This window comes from Triplophysa rosa, linkage group LG10 (genome assembly GCF_024868665.1).
Source record: "Triplophysa rosa linkage group LG10, Trosa_1v2, whole genome shotgun sequence".
NCBI lineage: Eukaryota > Metazoa > Chordata > Actinopteri > Cypriniformes > Nemacheilidae > Triplophysa > Triplophysa rosa.
In genome coordinates this window covers 10,013,714-10,035,034 of record NC_079899.1, presented here as the reverse complement: position 1 = coordinate 10,035,034, position 21,321 = coordinate 10,013,714, and the positions used below count along the sequence as shown (strand labels likewise).

The window sequence follows — 21,321 nt, the reverse complement described above, 5'->3', positions numbered from 1 at the left end:
AACTGCATAGCAACACCCTGGCAACCATCCACTAAATTGGCACTTTGGCAGAACTTCTGCACCGGCAAGCATCGCTCATTTTCTTTCGAAAACGGAAAAGTATAGTTGACATTTATGATTTAGTGGGAGGTGCAGAAGCTCGGAGGCAGTTCTTCCTCTCCTTTCTCCCACACAGCCAAATTCCTACACTACTTCCAAGGCACCCAGTCAATTAATAAGACATCATCACCACCCCTTTGCAGCCCCCTGCACAAGAGGCCACCCAGGAGCTAGCGGTGCCGTCTCTAAAGCAGCTTCTCTGGTGGCCCAGTGGAATGCCGGCCGAGACTGGAGGGAAGGGCCCCGGGGCCGAAGTGCACAAGAAAAGAAAGAGTCCCATCATTGCTCACCGGGGCACTCTGGTCAAAATTTGAGCCAGACAATAGGTGGTGTAGGTACGGTGCAGAGTTCCTGCTCTTAAACACCTCCCACTTTAGAGCAAACCCCTTTTTCCTTCTAGTTTGGAAATTCGCTGTATTTTTGCGCCCTTTTAACCAATGACTTATGTATGAAGTGATCTGGATTTTCATTAATAGTTTGGTTCTTATTTTTTTACTGTACTGTAGTGCTTAGGTGATGTTCTGTTCTGTCAAAAAGACTTGCATGAATGAAAGTTAGCTTGATCAATTTTAAAGCCATTGTCTGTATTTTATCATATTCTTTTTTTGTATGTTATAAATGTCTTAGTAATAACAATTTCATATATAACACAAATGTGTAATAAAAAATTTGGGGGGGCAAGACACTTAAACAGTGACATCTGCTAGTCATTAACAAAATAAATTGTAAATAGCCAACAAAAAATACAATTCATCATTTATCAGAAATGAGGATTTTTTTATAAAATTGCCATATTTGTGAAAATAGGTTAAAAATCTAAATGAAAGGATCTTATTTGCCTCTCACTAAGTTCAAAATAACAAACATTTAATTCTTAAAACATATCTGAATAAAAACTTATGTTAATTTACAACTTTCTCACTTTTTCTAGAGCTTTAAATTTAAATGCTTTAAAAAAGCATTTAAAACCTATAGCAATATAAACCAACATATTGTAGGGACAGTTCACTCAAAAATAAAAATTCTACAATTGACTACCATAGTAGGAAAAATAACAAAGGTAGTCAAAAGTGCCCCAGAACTGTTTGCTTTCCTACATTCTTCAAAATATCTTCTTTTGTGTTCAACAGGACAAAGACATTTATAAAGCACTTTTCCTACTATGGTAGTCAATGGTGGTGGCCAAGAAATGTTTGGTTTCAAGCATTCTTCCAAACATCTTTCTCTGTGTTCATCAGAACAAATACATGTATACAGATTTGGAACAACTCGAGGGCGAGTAAATGAAGACACAATTGTCATTTTTGGGTGAACTGTTCCTTTAATAATGCCCCAAACTGGCAACAAATACCCAATAAAGCTTTCTATTATATTCCAATATGAAGTAAGGAAATGTACGAAGAATGAAGTAAAAACACTGACACACATTTTTTAAATTTATACGTTTTATTCCATTTGTAACAATTAAAATTATATTACTCTTGTTCAATAAGATATGTATTCAAACTTTAAAGCCCTTAATTTTTTTAATACCCACCTCAAACATATTTTGAATCACAAAACAAACAGGAAAACAGCTGCTAACAAGACTAGTTAATAACAGGAGGGCACTCGCCGACATCGCACAGAGCTGATTTAACTCAGCAAAGACAACACTCATGCAAGACACTCCAAAACACACAAAGGTCTGATGTAACCACATATTTTCCATCTCTGAAAATAAGAAAACCTTCATAAATATTGTGTCCTCTTCTTTCAATAGAATATCATTTGAAAAACAAATAAACAGGTTCAGTGTCATACTGTGTGGCAGATAAATGGCTTAGCGCTAACGGAATAGCTTTAAAATTACTATAAATATGATGTTATTTCGGTGCTTTAAGCATTATACTTTAATAACAATTCAGTTTAAATAAATTAATGCGAGAATAACTCTAGCCCAGCTAGATAACTAAAAATATGTAAGTGTAAGCCATTCGGATCCCAGGTTGAAATCTGGCATCATAATGTTTAATGCTAAACATCAAGTGCACAGTGAGGACTAGTAGACTGTAGAGACTGTTATATACTGTACATCCCATATTCAAGTATTTCTGGGTAAATTGACAATCAAAGCAAACAGGCTGCCTAAATCTGTGTAAACAGCGCCCCTTGGTGGAAGTTTACAACTGTACACTAAGTTTAAAAATTCTCTTGAATTCCATTAATGGAAATTTCCCATTGCAAATTAAACCAGCTTTTGTTTCAACAGCTGGACAGGAAAAGTAGGAACAGCAAAACACATGTATATATTTTTTAAAACTGAGTTTCAATCTTAGATGTTTCTGAATCATCTGAAAGATACAAATTTCTCATTAACCAAGTCATTGGCAGCTTAACTGTCAACCCCACAATCTCACACAGTAGGAATGCTTGTGTTTACTCATTTTTGTGGTTGCAAAGTCCATTTCTATGCTGACCATTTGTGTCATAACTTAAACAGAGGTCACAGTGATACAGACGGAAAATGTAAATAACCAGTGGGTTTGTGCTAGTCTTTAGAACGGATGCTTGTTTTATAACCACTGTAACATACAGAATTGCATGCAGAAGTGCAAAAACAGAAATGTGTTTCACAGCAGTAAATGCCGGAAGAAGGAAGCCCAATGTTACTGACCTACACTTTTTTTTTAACAAACATCTCAAAAGGCCGAAGTCTCTACAACAAAGAAAATTAAAGCTTGGCGTGTGTTGTAAAAGGCTTAGAGTTTGCATGAAGTTTTACTGCTACAAAGTATGACTTTGGTAAAATGTAATGAAAGAAAATCCTTTCTAACTTCACACTGATGAGACTTCGGTGACCTCCCAGGCAGCGGAGAACGTATAGTCTCCTTTAAAGAAAAAGACAGCGTGTAGCATCTGAGTTCTTGTTTTATAATCTATTCTAAATGTGGACCCGTTCAAGGATTTTAACTGCTAAAGCTTGTTTATAACACTTAAAGAATCATTAAGAATAATGAAAAAATGATTTGTGCTTAATAATCATGACAATGTCATGTGAAATATATGTCAAGTATGTGTCAGATTACGTTTCAATATTTTCCTCGGACAAAAATCTATTTAGTCTGAAATCTCAAATATAAAGCTTTACATTTCAGACCACAGTTTAAACTTTCAACTAGATTCTCCGCAATAGAAAAACTCCACAACATCCGCAACACAATTTACATCTGTGCACAACCTCAACTTTTCATATTTGAACCCCTTAAAAAACAAGGTGGGGCTTAAAAGTCTAACCACAGCATCTCTGCGCGCAGATAAGTCGTCCACACCCACTGCTATCACATATACTTGCACGCAGAAGTATCCCTCTTTTACTTATCAAAAACCAAACAAGAAAATTGAAACGCATTTAAAACAGAGCAAGAAAAATGAAGTGCTCAGATCAAAGGTTGGGTTGAAGGGCCCGGACGCTTACGAAATGCTCGCTCCACTTCTATAAACAGTAAATAAAATTAGTAGAAACCCACATGGCTGGCCTTTAATCTTATAATAGCTAACAAGAGAAATAAAGAGACTTCTCTACATCAAGACTGTAAAACCAGCTCCGTGTTTCTCCGTCTCTTTAATAGCCATGCGACCCGGGGAAACAATGAGACAAACTCTTCAAGGGCGAACGGCAAACCCTGTAATAATGCCTCCCTCCCAGAGGAGAGTTCAATGTAGGACTTTCTTCCTCCCGCCTCCGTCCCCACTTCTATTAATACACCCAAACAAAAGATGGAGTAATGAGGGAGCTTGAAGGAGGACAGTCATGGGGAAGAAGCCGAACGCAGTGGAAGTGAGCCGAGCACCTGCTATTCTTATTGCTCTTGTCCTCTGCCCGGGTTCGAGTGGGCACGAGCACCAGCTTAAGCGTGTTTGAGCAGGTCCAACAACCCCATTAAAAAGCGACCGGATGTGATTTCTCCTCTCGGGATGGAACGCAAGCTTATTTGCAGCTGTAGACTCAATGGCAGTTGTACTTGCACGGATGCCCTGATTTGCATCAGTATATTGTAATGCATAAGGTTCTGTAAGGATATGAGTAGAAACATAAAATCTGAAAATGACAACTTTTGCATAGCAATGTTGAGGTTAAATGCCTGTTTTTTGTAGTCCTTGATGCGAATGCTATCTAGTGAACTATTATAGCATTACGCTAAATAAAACAGACGGTTTATTTAGGCCAAATATACAACGATTCCCTTTCAACTGCGAAAGCCACCGAAATGGTCGGCTAGTAATATCAAGTAAACGCACAAACGCTGATAACCACATAATTAGCTAAGTGTCACAAAACCTCGACGCTTGTGAAACGGAGAACAGGAAAAACATGCAAGCGTGTCGTTTTTAAAACCGCAGGCTCTACCACATCGCCTGTGTCAAAGCATCAGTCATCGACACAGGACCAGAAAAACAACACGGTCCAACACACAGGAAACCACAGACATCTTAAAACAGGCAGTCCGCTTTGATATTAAGAGTAAATGCGGCTTGCAGTCATTTAAAGGTACGTTAGCGTGTTAGGCAGATGTTTAGTTTGAACATCTAACTGCGCTCAGCCTAACGTTTATCTCAGAGTCAAGTCCAAGGCAACATGTCTAGCCGAAAGCAAAAGAGACTGTTAGACTACTGGAATGAACAACGCTTTAACAAATGTTTTGTACATTGACGTTCCCAAATTTAACAAGTGGCTTTGACCTCAACTCTTTAAAAGTGAGTTAAGCCTGAAACAAAAATAAACCTGAGGAAAATATCGTAGCTGACAACTCAAACATTGTGTAAATATGAAACAAACTATTGTTTTTCTCCATCTTGCCAGGGTAACAAAGTGTCAACGGATTAACAATGAAATGCTCAGAATCTTTTATCCAACTGTTGCTACTTCGGGAAAAGTCAAAGATTGAAGTTAGATATGCGAGTCAAACGAAAACAAAGTGGAGCCATCGTACCGTTATTTATTCTTCTATACCAAATACATAAAAAGTCCATATAAATGATAAATCTCCTCTTAAATATAATTATTTTAGCATACATACAGTATTCCTTTCTTTGTTGTATTTCATACTATTTTCCCAGAAGCACAGACCCTGGTTTGTCGGCACATTGCAGAAGCTGACCTCCTTGTTGGTAGAAGGTGTAGATGCTCCTCAAAGTTCTGTGGCCTTCAGAGGGAAGTTTACTCCTCCAGCCACATCTTCAGCGCTCAAAACGTGCATCTATTGCTAGCAACGGAGTTAATGCCACTTTTTGTAGGGCCAGAGCGTGAAGGAGACAGAGAGGGATGCTGGGAGAAGTCCGTCTGTCAGACAGGCTCACTCTGTGAAGGTGAAGGCAGTTCGGGGTTCATTCTCGTCATCAGGGCCCAGAGTGAGAGGTGTGCTAACGGAGGACTGTGGGATGATGGCCGTCTCGCCACCCGGCAGCGTCTTGTCCTGAGACTGTGAGGAAGAGGAGGAGCGTGTGCTTTCGCTGGAGCTGCTGCTAGTGCTGGTCTTCTTCATCTTCCGGCGTTTGGCAAGAGGCGCCTTGTCCACCGTCTGGAGTCTGAAACCCTCCCGTTTACACTTATTAAAGGCCTGGGGAATAGATCACAGTATCACACAAAAAACGATATGAAGCTACTTTTTTACCTTTTTTCTCAATGGTTTATTACAATTACAAAATATTACTTTGTTTTTAAAATAATACGTTATTAAAAATAATTTATTTCAATAATTTAGATTTTTTGTACTAAAATGTACTTGTAATTGTCACAATGCAAATCTTAATGGTTTTTAAAAATGCTTTTAATCTTTTTTTCTAAATACAAAACAATTTCATTTTAGGTTAAAATACAACCCAAACATGTTCTTGTCAGGTTTCGTAAGAGTAGAGAATTGTCCCTCTCTTACATTGAAGGTGGCTTTGACACAGGTGTGCACCGAGGCGGTAGATGAGCCCAGGATGTCAGGAGTCATAAGAGGGTTGGAGGAGAGCTGACTGTCGTCTTGCAGCCAGGCATTGTAACGCAGGCCACACATTTTGATTCTCTTGTCAGGATCCACTGTCAGCAGCTCTGTAACATACGTGGGCCATGCACGAACACATTTTAGATCCTATAAAAGAAAGAATTCCAATACAAAATGCATCTTCAACTGTTTCAGTCCCACCTTGTATCAGATCCTTTGCCTGACTGGAGACGTTCCGCCAAGCTTCACCTTCAAAAGAGAAGTCTCCCTTTTTAATCTTTCTCATGATCTCCTCTGCACTGGTGTGTGTTAGACTCTTCTCCTGACACTGAAAGGGGACCTGGCCGGACAGCATGGTGTACTGCAACACAACCGGACAATTTGCGTTACCAGTCCGAGTCTCTAACCATTAGGCCACGTTGCTTTCTATGGGCTACATTTTTTAAGCTAATTTTATACATTAACAGCAAACTGCAAAAGACATAATATAAATGATAAAAAGTAATAAAGGAAACAACCAAGGATTTTAAATATGCAAAATTTAAATAAACAATGTAACTGATAATAGTAATTATAAGTAATAATAGTTATTATAGTTTTGGTTTTAGTTTTATTCATATTTTTAAATTACCCTTTATTTTTAGATTTTTATGTTCATTTTAGTTAAATGTTTAGCAATTTTGTTAAATGCTTTTGCCATTTTATTATTTTTTGTTTATTATTATAATTTTAGTGTTTAAATGTATATCCGTTTATTTCTGAGGCAACAGTTAATTTTTTTTATTTTGAGTTTTTCCCCCAAAAAATTAGGCCAATATTTGATTTCATTTTATTAAACTAAAATAATCTTGACACTTTGATTGTACTTTTATTGTTTTTAAAATTGATTTATGAATAAAAAACTGTATGAATAAATTTTAAGCAATAATACAAAGTGAATACATTTATGCAGCATTAATAAATAAATAAAATAACACCTTAGGTTTTCATTTTATCTAAATAAGGGAAGAGGGAAACAGGCAAATATAAAACGACCTGGCAACCAAACTTATGAAAACCTTCATGTAAGTGAGGTTATAAAGCGCTTCTTTTTAATATTTTTGCTCACAGTGAAAGAAAGTCGAAAAGAGAAAATGTGCACAGGATCTCAAAAGCTCTCTAGTTCCTGTCTCTCTTCTCTCTGTGGTCTCTCACATTGCCATGTGGAGCTCCAGGGCCTCTCAGCTCACAGCCTGTCAGTTATCATCAGGTTAAACCCTGTTAGCTGCACTACTTTGCTCTCCCCCCAGGGGGCCACAGCGAGGTCCTGCTCCCCAATACAGAGCGAGGCAGAAACAACCCCACAAAAATAACTTTGCAAATGGAAATCTCCCCCAGGCTCTGTCTCTGTAACGCTTCTCTTCTTTCTCTCACTAAAGTCCTGATGAACTGGTCGTACACTGTCACGATCGGGGGGGTGAGCAAGGACAGAGGACCCAGGCGCAAACAGCGGGTAAGGGGTTAACAAAACATTTCATAATAATAATAACAACAACAAAACAAAAAACCCACAAGGGGGTAAAATAACAAAGATATAAACATGACAGATAAACAGGAACCAACTAAACTAGACAGGACTAAAGATAACATTTACCATAATTTACAAATAACTAGACTACACTGACAAGACAGGAACTCACCATACAATCACATGAATCGAGATGAACCAGCACAAGACAGAAAACACAAGGGGATAAAATCAAGAGGGGAACAGGTGCAGGGCATGAAATCATTAAACAGCAATAATGTGGAAACGAGAGGGCGGGAACAGAGACGAGACAAGAGAGAGTGTATGGCAAGCCATAAGGGCCAAAAATGCCTCTCTCCACATTAAACATGAGGTTCTGTCATGATTCTGCCTACTCATGTCATGTCCTTCTTGGTCTGGTGGCAGAACCATGACACTGTTGTTAAGGGCAGCCGCAAAGATTTTGGGGCAATGGAGCTGGATAGTTTGTTTATTTTCATTTCATTTTCATTCATGAACAGAAAGACTTAATAGTTTTGGCCAGCCCTGTACCCTTCATGGGTAAGGCATCTATATTTTATTCAGTATTACAAACGGTTAGTTCATATCCTTGATTCTGATTGGTCAATAGCCGTGTTTTATTCTGTAGCTGTGTTTCATTTAAAAGCTTTCCTGTGGCTCAGTGGTTAGAGCATGGCACAGCAATGCCAAGGTCATGGGTTCGATCCCAGGGGATTGCACACAGTCAGAAACAAATGTATAATACAATGCAATGTAAGTCACTTTGGATAAAAGCGTCTGCCAAATGCATAAATGTAAATGTAAAAGGCTGCGGAGGTCACATTTGTTGGCCACAAATGCCATCAAGGTTTATTATAATTGATAATGAGTGTTGCATTGCCCCAATTGAATGTAACTTTGTTGTCTTTGCTAAGACTCTTCTTTATGCCATCACTGTACAAAACAACACCAGCATTATCAGCATAATTATCAACATGTCTTACCAAAATAACCCCTAAACTCCAGAGGTCACATGACTCATCGTAACCATCGTAGTTGAGGATCTCAGGGGCGGCGTACTGAAGCGTAAAGCAGGGGGTCTTCAGGAGCTGATTGTCGGGGGGTTTGAGTCGAGCAAAGCCAAAGTCAATAATTTGTATTTCTGAATTCTCTGTGTCATCAGTAAAGAGCAAATTCTAGGTGGAGAAAAGAAAAGAAATCTGAATACTAAAGCAGTTTGGCAGCAAAACTGTCAATTTTACTTAATTAACTTAATTTGAATTATTATAGTAATATAATTATAAAATAATTGTTTACTAATTTGAATATACTGTTTATATAATGGAATAGTTCACCCAAAAATGAATAAAAAAGCTCATAATTTATTTACATTTATGCCATCCCAGATTATCTTTATACAATTTTATATTAAACGCTGTTATGTCAACTTATTGATGACTTTACTGGTTCTTGCATGTCTTGAAGATTCAAAGTTATCAATGTGTCGCCATATTTGACATTTCTGCTTGGATCTGCTTGTTTTCAATTAGCTTATCACTAAATATGCTTAAAATATTATTTTCTCTCACAATCCTGTCATTTAGTTTTTCAGCATTTATCTTTGTTAATGTGAGTTAATGTCAGTACAATTGTTCATGTTAGTTCATGGCTCATTAACTAATGTTAAAGTTGATTTAAAAATAAAAAAGAATCAGTAAATGTTGAAATGAACATGACCTGAGATACTTAACCCCCGTAAGCATTCCACTGTTCCGTCCGTGGTACAAAAACGATTCAACCTTAGGAATGCTAAGGGGTTAACGTTAGTAACTAATGTTAACAAATACAACCTTATTGTAAGACTTTACTGATATTTATTAACTGGAATGATTTGGATAACTTTTATGTATGTGCTTTTTTAGAAATAGTAAGATGGCATTTCAATTTATTTTTGTATAGCTGCAAAATAAAAGTCATACAGATCTAGGATGCATCAGAGTAAGTTACGAGATCGTTTTCATTTTTGGATAAACTATTCCTTTAGCACATTGTTTCTTGAACAAACAAATATCATCACTGTATTCCTTCTTGAAAACAGGTTTTGTCAAACTAGTACACTAGGCCCATTAGCTTTAAGTCATGTGTAAAATCCAGAGTGCGGTGTCATATCAAATTTAATGACAGTTGTTGTGGCAGAGAATCCTGTACCTCTGGTTTGAGATCCCTGTGCACCACGCCCACGTCATGCATGTGGCTAACGGCAGACACCAGTCTGCGCATGATGCGGCTGGCCTCCGTCTCGCTGAAGTGCTGCTTTCTCCTGATCCTCTCCAGCAGCTCTCCGCCTCGCAGCAGTTCCAGAACCAGATATGTGTGCAGCTACAGAAACACACACATACATAAACAACCATTTGTATTTAAGAGCCCCAGCATGTTGACAAACGTGCTTTGAAAACTCAAGCCTTGGTGTGGGTGAGTCAGGTTCGAGTCTGACGCATCACACCTATAACTCGTTTCACTTTGTATCATTTCTCAACACTTTCCTCTATCTATCTGTCTGATAAATGCAGCGGAATCTTAAAATAATATTAGACAGCTTCAGCCAAAATGTCATTTGTAAAAATAACCCCATGGAATGCTATATAATCACAACTACACAAAGCCGATGGGTAGATTTTCCAAGATGAAGTGCAAAGACCTCTCTCCTGGCACAGATGTATATTTAATGACAGGCAGACAGAGAAAATGCCGCCTTTGAACTCAAGAAGGGCTTGCTGTATCTTTTGGCAAAGGTTAGGATTTAAGATGATTTTATAAATGGGCTCTGGTCTCATTATACTTTGAATAAGTGTGAATAAGTGAACGGCAGTGTTTGTATGGCGTATGTAGGCGGGATGAGACAAGAAAAGAGCGTATGAGTGTGCAAGTGTGTGTATGTGCACGAAAGAGAAATAGAAATGAAAAAGAGCAAGCTAATATCTCTCATTATCCCTGGTAAAGAGGAACAAAGACCCTGACCTGGTAGGGCGGCTCTGCTTTTCATCTGGGGCATGGCACTGAGAAGGTGGGGGTTGATAACCTCCTCTAAGTGTGCACACCACACACACACACACACACACACACACACGCGCACACACACACACACGCATTTTCAGGTCTGAAGAGCGGCCCAACTGACTCCGGCTTATCACACTAATGAACAGAACGGAGGATCAAGCTGTCGGGCACAAACCCAGACACACTGCATGTCTAAAGACCTAATAATTCCCCAGCAACAGTGCCATAAATAAATAAAAAAAGACATTACGTCATTACTGTACATTAAAACAACAGGAAAAGGAAATTGCAATGCATTTAAATTTAGTAAAACTGTGTAAATATGAAGACCAAATATGCTTCAAAATACTAGGGTAGGGCTTAAATATTTGCAAAACAAATGACCATTGGTCACCATATAGAAATGGGCAATTTCAGTGGCAATTTCAGGCAATTTATGGATCAGTCAAAACTTGAAATATAAATTCTCAAAGAATGTACTTATTAAAAATATATTGAATCATTTGTTTATATTTTACTAAACCCCTGTTGATAGAGTCCAGAAATCATTCTATGCACAAGTTTTCTATTTTAAAGGGGTCATATGACACGGCTAAAACGAATATTATCGTTTGTTTTAGATGTAATGCAATGTGTATACATGATTTAAGGTTCAAAAACGCTGTATTTTCCACATACCGTGCATACTGGTGCGTTTCCCGAACAACGACATAACTCGCTGGTTAACCACCATAGTATGATGCATCATTGGGGAAATTAACGATGTAGTTACGGCTGTTTCCCGAAATCGTTTGAACCAAGTTGGTTCAGCAATCTAGTTGATGACGCCATACAGGTGGTGGAGTAATGAGGTCTACTAATAAATACGTTCAGATCGAATTAATGTCAAATTCTTGCTGTAAATAACATGCATTGCATTTAACGGCTACTTTAGTTATCCTATTTTGTTATCTGTTGTTTTATTTCACGATATTTCATTAATTCATAAGTTTCCTCCTACGTTACTCCGCCCAGGGATTCCCCAGGGTCCTAGTGCACGTAAGTTCGTGGGCATGCGCACTTTTCAAAAAACAGCGCTTACAACTAAAAGATGTAAAATTAAATTTGTTTGTATTTGAATTATGGATATAGAATGCATTGCATGTTGCTTGCTTAGTTTGCTGAAAGGCACTATGCTTGTAAGTCTACATGTCATAATAAAAAGGAACTATGCTTCTAACCACAGCTCTAGACCTGCAGTTCCAACCACGCAACTTTGTGATGCTGTTTGCGAATGATCATTGGAACGATGGTTTCGGGAAACACTTAAATAGTTGAACTATGCTGGAACAACGGAACTTGCGACCATAGTTGGCTAACGATGCTTTTGGGAAACGCACCCCTGATTTGTATCTCCTCTTTGCCCCGCCTCTCTGAAACGCACGTTTTTTTTACAAAGCCCATAGCTCTGAAAAGCGAGGTGTGCTATGATTGGCCGGTTAACCAGTGCGTAGTGATTGGTCGAATACTGCAAGCGTGTGGCGGAAATGTAACGCCTCTTACCATATTTGGAACATCACGTGAATTTTACGTGTCTAATATATGCATGGACAACTTATAACACACAAAAGACACAGAAAAACACATATTCGTGCCATATGACCCCTTTTTAAAGAGAAACAAATGTGTTATGGATGTGACAAAAAGGACGCATACTTTGCAGGATTTCTGTGAATTAAAATGTGCAAACAGAAGCAATAAGACCTAACAAACGGAGAAGAGATAGCTCTTTACAGAACATAACATAGTATATTTTAATTTTCATGTGCCCATTTATGAGGAATATGGACCGTTATGGATGTGACAGTTCCGTTATGGATGTGACAATTCACTTGACTATAAACACCTATTCTTTAAAAACTTTAAGAGAGAAGTTCATTCTCACACACAGTTGAGGAGGTTTTTTTTAAGAATAAAAACAATAATTGTGAATCAGAAAGTAAATGCAGTAGGATCTGATTTTTATGTCATCTTAAATGATAGCAGACCAGAGGGTTAGTTTTAATGTTTTTTGATGCTGCATTTAAAACATAATGAACGGAGATGACATATGATAAAAAGGATCAGGAGAGTTTATTATCAAGAGGAAGTCAAATCTGGGGCAGGTACGAGAACAAAAAGGGTTCAGACTTATTCAGGGTAGCCCAGTTCTTTGAAACCTAAAACGGCTTTGTGCACATCAAAGCCTCATACAGTCACCGTGTGGCAAACAAGCATACATGCAGAGTCTTTGAGAACCTACCTGGTCGTGGTAGATCTCATGTAGCTTCACTATGTTAGGGTGTCCGTCACACAGTTTAAGAGCAGCGATCTCTTTTTGTGTCAGTGCCTCCATCCTTCAGAAAAATAAGAGAACTACAAATCACTTTGACATACATTATGTAATACAACTGAACTATGAATACATCTGAAAGACTCTGTTAGTAGAAGGCTGCTTAGGTGTTACCTTTTACTGACGATCTTCACAGCGTAGTTCTGCCTGGTGTTCTTGTGGGTACACTTTCTGCAGATGGAGAAGCTTCCCTCGCCCAGTGCGTTCTCTCTCATGTCCATCTCGTAGTTCATGTAGAACGGAGAGTCCTGTGGGCAGTGCGTTAGAACGTCAGTGGTCGGCAAAAAAGTTGATGATTTCTTGCACCCAAAACAATCTGATTTACATGCAGGGCTGTACGTTAACTCTTTTTGCATGTAGCATTGGTGCTAAAGAGGTTTAGAGTTTTGTAGCAGTTGTAGCACAAGTTTAAAACATCTGTTGTCATCTTAAAAACATAAGTGTAGGACATCACATAAATGTGGACCTCTGGGGGGAGAAACGCTTAACGTGAGATTTTTCACCTTTAAAAAGTACTCGTTCTTTTAACAGCAGCTAGTGTACAGGTACATCTCAAAAAATTTGAATATCATGAAAAAGGTCAATATTTTTTGTCACTTCAGAAAGTGAAACCCATATTATATAGATTCATTACACATAGAGTGAAATATGTCAAGCCTTTATTTCTTGAAATTTTGATGATTATGGCTTACAGATAAGGAAAACCCAAAATTCAATGTCTCAGAATATTAGAATATTACATAAGATCAATTAAAAAAAGGGATATTTTAAACAGAAATGTCAGGCTTCTGAAAAGTATGTTCATTTCTATGCACTCAATACTTGGTTGGGCCTCCGTTTGCATGAATTACTGCATCAATGCGGCGTGGCATGGAGGCAATCAGGTATAATGGAAGCCCAGGTTGCTTGGATAGCGGCCTTCAGGTCATCTGCATTGTTGGGTCTGATCTTCCTCTTGACAATACAGTATAATATAGTTCAGGTCAGGCGGGTTTGCTGGCCAATCAAGCACAGCACCACCATGGTCATTGAACCAGCTTTTGGTACCTTTGCCAAGTCCTGCTGGAAAATGAAATCAGCATCTCCATAAAGCTTGCCAGCAGAAGGAAGCATGAAGTGCTCTAAAATTTCCTGGTAGATGGCTGCGTTGACTGTAGACTTCAGAAAACACGGTGGACCAAAGTCCTCTTTTCGGATGAAAGTAAATTTTCCATTTCATTTGGAAATCAAGGTCCCAGAGTCTGGAGGAAGAGTGGAGAGGCACAGAATCCATGTCGCTTGAAGTCCAGTTTGAAGTTTCCACAGTCAGCGATGATTTGGGCTGCCATGTCATCTGCTGGTGTTGGTCCACTGTGTTTTCTGAAGTCTACAGTCAACGCAGCCATCTACCAAGCACTTGATGTACCAAACATGCTTCCTTCTGCTGACAAGCTTTATGGAGATGCTGATTTCATTTTCCAGCAGGACTTGGCACCTGCCCACACTGCCAAAGGTACCAAAAGCTGGTTCAATGACCATGGTGGTACTGTGCTTGATTGGCCTGCAAACCCGCCTGACCTGACCTGAACCAAAATATCCTTTTTTATTGATCTTATGGAATATTCTAATATTCTGAGACATTGAATTTTGGGTTTTCCTTATCTGTAAGCCATAATCATCAAAATTTCAAGAAATAAAGGCTTGAAATATATGGGTTTCACTTTCTGAAATGAGTGACAAAAAATATTGACCCTTTTCATTCAATTTGGGTTTTCCTGGCCGTTGTTTAGGTACTTTAAACCTCGTTAAGCTCCTCCCGACCGCAGATTTATGTTTACAAGTCACTTTTATCTCAGTTTTTCAGTCAGTACTCGCATTTTCCCCCTTCATGAACAACGTTTGCTCCACAAAAAAAAAACTTGTGATTTATCATTTGATTTATTTGCACAACCATAAACAATAGGTATTTTGAGTTTGTGATGCAGCAAACAACCTATTTTCGCTTGTCACGCTGTGTACACGACTTTTTTCATTCTCATTACCGATAGAGGTAGTTTTCTGCATTTACATTTTTTTAAATGTATAGTTTTCTATTCAAATATACTCCATTAATTGAGGTATTAAGTCTTATTATGTATGATTAATACAAACTTGCTTAGGCATCATGACTTTGCTTTTTTTTGCAAAACATGCTATGGGATTGACCGTTTTAAATGGTTACGGTAATGAGAATTTTTAAGGCCTTTTATTGTATACATTTTCAAAAATTGTGTTGAACTGTCAGTAAAAGTGTTTAAATGACTGCTTTTCAACACCTTGTTTTTAATTAATCAAAAGGAAATTTTTATAATGTTTTTAAGAAAATAATATTTGACATCTTGAAACCAAGATTTGGTGAGAATCACCTAGGCCGTTGTGTGTAAAACAGCATTGTGATGTACAATCTGAGTGATTAACCGTGCCTGTATTAGAGTAATCTTTACATAAAAGTGACTTAAAGCCAAACTAAAGTGCTTTTTATTCCATAAAAGAAAAACATTCCACAATGTAGCCGGTTTCTTTTTTACAATAAAATATTTCACAGGGAGCTCGATATAATCATTTGATTACAATTTTTTTTTCATTGAAAATACTGTTAAACGCTGTAACATCCAGGCAATATTTTACAGTGTATTTTATAGCATGTTGAAATATTATTTTCACAGGGCAGGAATATAAAAACTGACCTTCATCATAGCGCTACGGGCAACAGCAGCAGAGCCCGGCCTCTCTGACCCTCCACACAGCCAAGCGGGGTCATCCATCACCGCATTCCTCTTAAACAGGATGGAGGGGGCCATAAAGGAATAGCCCTGTAGATAAAAACCTCTATAAACACACTCTTACAGAAAGGTGAAGAGGGAACTAACGCAGAGCAAATGCTAAAGCTTTCAGGGTCACTTATAGCACCATCACTGCATACTGAATAAAGGAATAAGTATGCAAAAAAATATTATCATAATTGTTTCATTCTGTTCTGTGCAGTTTTATAATTGAATTTTTGCGGATTTGCAATCATTTCTAATCACTCTGCATTTTTATGCAGTTTTGAAGGTCCTTTCGAAACCTTGGATGTCCAAATTCGCTGTTTTCAGGAAATCGAAATACACTTTAGTCTTTTAAATGATGAAATACTGTGTTGTCAAAGCACTTTTTTTTTACTTTTTATTAGTTAAATATTTGCAAAAACCCATTGACACACACTAAGTGTGACTAATAATAATGATTTATGGCAAAAATAAAATCACAAAATATGGAGATACAAGGTTTCAAAAGGACAGCAGCGAAATGAGGGAGCATTTTTACATTCTGCCTGTGTATAGATGCACACATATATATTCCACTACAAGTGATATTCGTATGTAACAACTGACCAGTTACAAACAAGAACTTAATGCATTACCTGGATAAAAATAAATAATTTCCATAATTTTTAAAAATAAATAATGGATATTATATATAAGCCCAAAATATTACCTAGAGAATTGACTTTAGTACATGCTATCAAAGAATTTAAGGCTGGACTCAGCCAACGGCCTTTTTAATCTCTTCATTTCGCTCATGCCGAGGAACTCCAGTGACATTGTTTGCAAAGACTGCATCATGCGCACCGGTTAGCCAAGTCCCATCTAAATAAAGCCTCCGACAGCCCATGCCCCACTTACACGGCCAGACTGCAGCTGTGTGCGCTACACGGCCGGAGGAGTGGCTGGCTGGACGGAAGGATGAGGAGATGAATGGTTGAAATGCTTTTAATTGCTAAGCCAAGGTATTTGATTGCCCTGCTTTTCAAATTATCGCAGTCCTCTAATGCAGCTTAATTTCAGTTTGTGAGGAGTTTGAGGGGGTGGCTGAGTTTATATGTGTCTGTGTGGCGGAGGACGACGGTGGGGGTTAGCGATTCGAAAGTTATCATCATCGCAGACGTCTCCGCAATTGTACCGCTCGAGAATTACGAAGGATCAAAATTCCAGTGCACATGAAAGGCGAACGCTCAGAAAAGCCAAGATGAAGTTGGTAATCAAAGGTTGAAGGAGTAATTGAGCCAGACATGGTTGTTCTCGCAGACGCCGACCTTTTATTCCACGACAGAGCCGTTTAATGGCGGCATTGATCTGCCAGACTGAAGGATTCAGAAGGCAATCATAAACAGCATCTCTTTCGCAGCCTCCCGTTTCAGCTGGCATCATGCTATAGGCAACGTTATGGATCAAGCCGCATCAAAAATAGTCATTCACATCTGATGCTTGAATCCATCTCCATATCACCATAATTACATCTCAAAACAGCTCTCTGAATGCCAACAGAGACAGCCGGGCTCACGTCGCGTAAGTGATCATTAGAAGAGGCTAAATTGCCCACATCCACCTCGGTACTTCCTGCTTACTAATAACGGAGGGTTAACCGAACACTTATACCTCCTAACCCAACGTCAAATGTCCACTCGTTAGCATAAATTCATCCAGGCCATAATGTGTTTTGACTCAAGCTTCAATTGGAATCAACTTTGGTCATCGCTGCCTACTAAAAAAGCCATGCATGCATTACAGAGAAATACTTATGTTGATTTTGTAATACATACTGTATATATATATATAGTAGTGGCCAAAATTGATGTCTAGCTTTGAAAAATTGACGCCTTCACTCCTTTATTCAGACATTTTTATTGATCATGTATTTTAAAATAGCATGTAGTTGGTTAGAAGGTAAACTGAAGCTCAGCTCTGAGAAAATGTTTAGCTTTAAAAAATACCACACATGACAAATGCAAAGCTGACTTATCCTCAGATCCTCAGAAATAAACAAAATATTGTTGTAATGAATATATGCTTTATTTCTGTGCGCTTTCTTTTTTTATTTGCATTTTTATTCTATAAATAGACATTTTAGATTATAAATATACATTTCCATATAAAAAAACACATTTTCTGATACATTGTACTAGGGCTGCAGCTATCGATTCTTTTACTAATCGAGTATTCTACTGATTTTCCATCGATTAATCGGGTATTCGGATAATAAGTACTTTATCTTTATTAAAAAGCAATACTAAATATACAAGAGAAAATAAGACAGGTCTCTTAAAATGAGTAAAACAACTAATTTGTTTCCTTTTTAGAACAATTAAGAGTTTTTATTGCTGAAATTGCATACATTAATATCTGTGAAAACTAAACCCATTTAGTACATTCCATTGCCATATTAAATTCAAAATGCAATAATACAAATATATAAATAAGAAACATGAATAAAAATAGAAAGAATAATTAGGTAAACAACTAACTTCAGCTTATGCATGATGCATTTAGTTTATCTAAATTAGTTTTAGTTTCTTTCTTTTTTACAATTAAATAGTAATATATAGCCTATAACTTTTATTTTGGCAGGTTGTCGGAAGACGCTTCTTTTTTAGCATGTCTGTTTCTTCACTCAAACAATAACATGTTCGTGAAATAAACTCTCAGAGCAACTCTGGAGGTGAAGTTCATGTCCTCATTCAGCACAGACGCAGACAAATTTATGAGCAACACACGTGTAGCACGTTAAACTGTGCAGTTCATTCACGCAGACCAGCCAGATGACATGTGTAAATAACAGGATTCGGCGTCCACAAGTCCGCATCTAGTTTGATGGAAAACAAGTTTCACTCGCAAAATAGACTAAAACTAAGTAAAATAGCAGTTCACCATTTCAATAAGCTATCACTCATTTATTAGCATGAGAAATACGTGTGAGCGTGTGAACAGACTAAATTGCGTGTCTTGCGGTGAATGCGTGAGACTTGAGAGCCCTGTAACATGAATAGAGTTTAGCGGGCTGTGCGTCAGTAATAACAGTCCGTGGGGAAACGCAGTGCTCCGTGTGTACTGTAGTTAAATGGATTAAACAAGGCTTCGAGGCAACAAAAATTGCCTCGATGATTTTTTGTATTCGAATAACTCGAGTTACTCGAGGAATCGTTTCAGCCCTACATTGTACTTTGTCCTTTTTAACAAATCATTTTTCTCAAATACTGTACATACATTAACCCCTTAACATGCACAGGGCAAATGGGCCGGCTGGAAGGGTGTTTTTTAGCGTGTCTGTATTTTTTACCTTTTTTTAATGTGAAATACATATTAAATGCATATTAATATTTAAATGAATGCTTAAAGCTGCATTCTGTAACTTTTGCCAACAACTGACATCTGACCCGACAGCTAAAATGATCAATTATTATTATTATAAGCTTACCATTGTGATTGATTGATTGATTGTTTATGCACTTGCTTAAATTACTTCTGTTTTTTTAAACCAAAAAGTTACATATTATTGCAGCTTTAATGAATCATTTGTACGTATGGAATCCCACCTGGAAAATGCGGTCACAGTTGTTTGGAAGTGCAGCCGGGGAGTATGTTGGGTCCATCTCTGTAAACTCCCCTGCAAAGTTGCTCACGTCCAGCTCGTCGCGAATGACAGGCTTGAATGGAGCTGGAACCTTCTTGGCAGCTAAATCTTCCCAGTTCATTTTCTAACTCAACAGAAGGAAAAGTTTTTTGCTGCTTGTCACTCACAACCTTAATGTACCTGAATAGGCTTTGATAAGCTATTAGAGAAGGTAAAAGACATGACAAGGGGAACAAATATGCTCTTCTCTTCTCAGATGAGATTAAGGCAATTTTAACTTAAATTATATTACTCATTTTTCTCATACCTGGTAAAATGGATGGCTTTTCACATTTTGGGCCCCTGAGGGCCCGGAGCCCAGTCTCTTCTTTGGGTCTTTAATAAGAAGTCGCTGGATGATGTCTTTGGCCAGGGGCCCAATGTCTTTAGGGAATGGAGGATCCTTTTTCATAATTCTCCTGTTAGGACAAAAGAAACACTTAATATGTACTGCAAAAGTGCAGAATACTGCTTTAAAGTGAAATCTGTAAACAGGATTATCCAATAAAATTGTCTCAAGATGGGCCCACAGAGCACTGAGTGTGTGTGTGTGTGTGTGTGTGTGTGTGTGCGTTTGTGTGTGTGTGTGTGTGTGAGAGAGAGAGAGAGAGAAACAGCGGCACTTTACTCGGCAATGTCAGAATGAGAGTTCTCATCGCCATCCACAGTAAACGGAGACCCTCCGGTCAACAGCTCATACATCAGGACCCCCATGCTCCACCAGTCCACTGCCTGCAAGAAGACATAGATTCCAAATGAAGATTATATTTAAATACATAATAACAATGCAGCACATATATTTTGGACTTTTATGTCACATTTGGACTTCTTTCTGTTTCCAAACAGATTTTTCAATTGTCTACCATGGTTTGGACAAATGTCAGGCCGTTCAAACAGTGAACGATTTCGATATCACGACTCACATGAACAACATGAAAACTGTGCAAAAGTGAGAGAGGTTTTTAATTTACCTTGTCATGTCCTGACTCTCCACCAGCTACGATCTCAGGGGCCATGTACTCAATAGTGCCACAGATGGAATAAGTCCTCTCAACCTAAAAAAAACAGAACAGCAGTTCAGAAAATGGCTGTGATCTTGTTGTTTCGCATCATGACGACTTCTTACATCCAGTGTAGACACGGTGCCTTTATAGTAAACCAAATATTGCATTAACAAGGTTATGGTAATCAGATAAATGCATTTACATTACACATAAATGCAATAATACTGCATTTTCATTATATGTTATCAGAATATAATTTTAAGCGTGGTTAATTTCTCCCACTTTTTTCTAAGGTTAGGCTCTGGATTTTACAACGCTCCCTAGTAACAATACTATTGCAACAAACTTTAAACTGTTAAATATAAAACGAAATAATATAAACTAAGAATCTCGATTCTTCATACTAGAATGATTCATTGCTGCACTTATTGTGGCTAAAACTAAACGTACCATCTGTGCTGTATAAATTGGGCAAAACTGCTTTTTGAAATTATGCAGCATATTTATGGAACAAATTAGATAAGAACATCTGGAACAGTCTTCTGTAATATCTTACAAGCATTTAACACGCTTACCATTGCTGCAGGCACACATGGCTTTTATATGAAAGTTCCTATGTTCATTTATTATTTGCATTTATTTATTGCATCTCATAATCTGCATATTTCTGTTAGATGAATTTACTTGTTTTATGTGTCAGTTTATGTGCACGCTATAAAGTTTTAATTGCTAAAGGCCTGTTTTTAAACCACACTTGTAAAAGTAATTCTGACTTAAATGGGTTGTTAAAAAAGGTCAGATCGAGAGAAAAACAAAAGAACATACATGCATGATAAACAGTTACAGCTTTGGGTAAACAGCCTT

At 37.8% G+C, this 21,321-nt stretch overlaps 1 protein-coding gene across 1 annotated transcript in view; it reads right to left on the bottom strand.

Annotated features, from left to right (window-relative positions):
- Positions 1–1,512: 1,512 nt before the first annotated feature.
- Positions 1,513–21,321, bottom strand: part of rps6ka5 (ribosomal protein S6 kinase, polypeptide 5) — a 28,312-nt gene continuing 8,503 nt past the window's right edge. The window contains exons 6-17 of the mRNA XM_057343802.1: positions 20,425–20,508; positions 20,082–20,185; positions 19,722–19,872; positions 19,377–19,538; positions 15,712–15,837; positions 13,121–13,254; positions 12,917–13,010; positions 9,787–9,957; positions 8,583–8,774; positions 6,273–6,432; positions 6,015–6,178; positions 1,513–5,699 (exon numbers count right to left, since the gene is read on the bottom strand). Coding sequence (XP_057199785.1) covers positions 5,436–5,699; positions 6,015–6,178; positions 6,273–6,432; positions 8,583–8,774; positions 9,787–9,957; positions 12,917–13,010; positions 13,121–13,254; positions 15,712–15,837; positions 19,377–19,538; positions 19,722–19,872; positions 20,082–20,185; positions 20,425–20,508 — 1,806 coding nt within the window. The 3' untranslated portion in view covers positions 1,513–5,435. The remainder of the gene's footprint in view (positions 5,700–6,014; positions 6,179–6,272; positions 6,433–8,582; positions 8,775–9,786; positions 9,958–12,916; positions 13,011–13,120; positions 13,255–15,711; positions 15,838–19,376; positions 19,539–19,721; positions 19,873–20,081; positions 20,186–20,424; positions 20,509–21,321) is intronic.